The 2,710-nt window shown below is 57.2% G+C and overlaps 1 protein-coding gene across 1 annotated transcript; it reads right to left on the bottom strand.

Moving 5' to 3' along the window:
- Positions 1 to 5: 5 nt before the first annotated feature.
- Positions 6 to 2,064, bottom strand: LOC101972791 (potassium voltage-gated channel subfamily A member 6; the record flags this gene model as incomplete). The annotated part of the gene is given in 4 exon segments (XM_078035814.1): positions 6 to 286; positions 289 to 864; positions 867 to 1,338; positions 1,340 to 2,064. Coding segments are annotated over 4 exon segments (1,380 nt in total), but the record flags the coding sequence as incomplete, so codon positions are not given.
- Between the last annotated feature and the right edge of the window lie 646 nt (positions 2,065 to 2,710).

Genomic DNA, 2,710 nt, shown 5'->3' with positions numbered 1-2,710 from the left:
TTGGAAACGATGACCGGCACAGGCAGGGCAATGGTGAGGACCCCAGCAATGGCACACAGAGAGCCCACGATCTTGCCCCCCACAGTCATGGGGTACATGTCTCCATAACCCACTGTGGTCATTGTAACCACTGCCCACCAGAAGGCATCTGGGATGCTGGGGAAGAGTGAATCATCATCATCAGCCTCTGCGAAGTAGACAGCACTGGAAAAGAGGATGACTCCAATGAAGAGGAAGAAGATGATCAGGCCCAGCTCCCTCATGGAGGCCTGCAAGGTCTTCCCAGGATCTGCAGCCCTTTGGAATGGCGGGAGAGCTTGAAGATGCGGAACACCTGAACCAAGCGAATCACCCTGAGGATGTCCAGGGACATGGCCTGCTGCCCATTCTGGCCACCCCCTCCACTGGCTGGCTGCTGCTCCTGCTGCTGCACTAATTCAGTGCCCAGGGTGATGAAGTAGGGGAAGATGGCCACCAAGTCAATGATGTTCATGATGTTGCGGAAGAAGGACGGCTTGCTGGGGCAGGCAGAAAAGCGCACCAGGAGCTCAAAAGTGAACCAAACAATGCAGAGAGTCTCCACCAGAAAGAAGGGATCTGTGAAGAAGGAGCCCCCAAGAGTACTGAGTGAGAACGAACCTCCTGTCCCCATTCCCCCAGAGGTGATGCCGGGGTGAAATGTATAGGAATCATCTTCCTCTTCCTCCTCCTCCTGACTTCCCCTGGAAACTGGGGAGATTCGGCTCACACCACCATCATTGCTTCCACTGCGACCATCTGCACGAAACTGGGGCAAGGTCTCCAGGCAAAAGATGACGATGGAGATGAGAATGACCAACACGGAGTCAATAGCGATGCCCCTGGCGGCCCGGAGCTCTCAGTATACTCAAAAAGAAGCCAAACCTGGCGCTGGAAGGGTTGGGAGGGTAGCGGCTTCTCGTCCTCTCCACCTTCGGGCAGACAGCCCTCATCCTCCCGGAAGGCCGCCAAGGCTTCATCCTCCAGTTGATAGAAGTGAATCTCCTCCATGAAGATGTCGAGGGGCACGTTGACCGGCCTCTGCAGGCAGCCCCCCGACTGATAGTAGTACAGGATGGCATCGAAGCTGTGCCGGTTGCAGTCGAAGAAGTATTCATTCCTCAGTGGGTCAAAGAAGCGGACTCGGCGGCCAGGGTCCCCAAGCAGTGTGTCAGGAAACAGCGACAGGGTACGTAGCTGTGTCTCAAAGCTCAGCCCAGAGATATTGATCACCAGCTGCTCGCTACTACAACAGCCCCCACCGCCAGCGGCCTCCGGGAAGTCTCCAGCATCCTGTTGCTCCCCCTCCCCCCATCCTGTTGCTCCGGACCTTCCCCTGCGCCGCCAGCATAAGGGATTTCTCCGATATCATGTCCTCTTGGCTGTGCGCTGCCGCCACTAGGATGGCGCCCACGACCCAACCTTGCGAGCGCTGCACCGGCTTCCCAGTTCCCGGTGGCGCTCCCTCCTTAGGGTGGGACTCGCGCTCCTGCAGGCTAGTGGTCTGACCTGGCGTTTGGGTTGGTGAGCCCTGAAGCCCTGATCTCTGCAAGGATAGGTCTGGGAGTTGACCTGGGCGCAGAGGATTTGGCTCCGCGCTTCTGATACCCGCGCCTCAGTGCTGGTGCTTACTGGGATGCCTGGAATCTCAAACTGGCGCGTGAAATTGGCAGTCTGAAAAGACGCTGGCTTCGCCCCTTGCTGTGCCTGAGGCTGGGCTCCTGGACGCTGGGGTTCGCCCTCCAGATGAGCTGGCTCTTCCCAGCTCCCACTGCGCTTCTCCAGCAGCTCAAGCACCTGGCCGCCGCTGGTACCGAAGCACCAGATGCGCCTCCCTCCAGCTCGGCAGACTCCTGCCCAGACTCGGCCTCCGCCCTAGGTACACCGCGGGGTTTGGTTTGGCCAAGGTCGTGGTTAAAGCCGCCACAGACACCACCTCCTCCCCAGGAGCTGCTCCGCAAGCTTCGGAGAGAGCCCTGAGGCTGCCCCGGCGCCAGAGCGCAGGGACCCACCTCCCCACGACTCTAGCCTTCGCTGCCGCCGCCGCAGCAGCAGCGGCTCGGCTCGGCTCCCCGCTCTGCCCTTCCTTCCCAACACACTCTCCAAGTGACGTGGCAGGCCCCCCCTGCTGCCCCTCCCACCCCACTCCCACATCACACCCCTCACCCAGCCAGGGGCTGCAGGGAGCCCGGGCGCTGTGGAAATAGACACACACTTGCCTCCCCAGTAATCTTCCCCATGCTCTCTTGGCACGCCTCTCGCTTTCACACAATCACCATTCATGGTCCCCCTAAACGGGAGCCAGTACCCTAGTACCACACCCCCTCAATTGCCCCAATCAGCTTTTCTCATATGGGTTTACCGAGTTGACCTGCGCAGTGTTCGATCAATAAGAAATCACACCTCACCCCCACCTCAACACACCCCTCCCACTTCTTGATACAGAGCAGTGTGCCTCCAGTCATCCAGACATCTAATTTAAAAAATTAAATCCTCTGTTGTCTCTCTGTATTTACAAAGACCCATATGCTGGTTTCTCCAATATCCTACTGTAAAGAAGAAGAAGAAGAAAAAAGAAAGACGGGGGTGGGGGGGAAGAAAAAGAAAAAGGAAGTATTTTTTAAATGTCTTGAAAGCTTCCAAATTAGATTATATTCCAATGCAATTCCCCCAGGGAATATCTCTTTGAAAA

The sequence above is a fragment of the Ictidomys tridecemlineatus genome, unplaced genomic scaffold (genome assembly GCF_052094955.1).
Source record: "Ictidomys tridecemlineatus isolate mIctTri1 unplaced genomic scaffold, mIctTri1.hap1 Scaffold_103, whole genome shotgun sequence".
Taxonomy (NCBI): domain Eukaryota; kingdom Metazoa; phylum Chordata; class Mammalia; order Rodentia; family Sciuridae; genus Ictidomys; species Ictidomys tridecemlineatus.
Note: the sequence above shows the minus strand (reverse complement) of the source record. Positions and strands in the feature narration are given on the sequence as shown.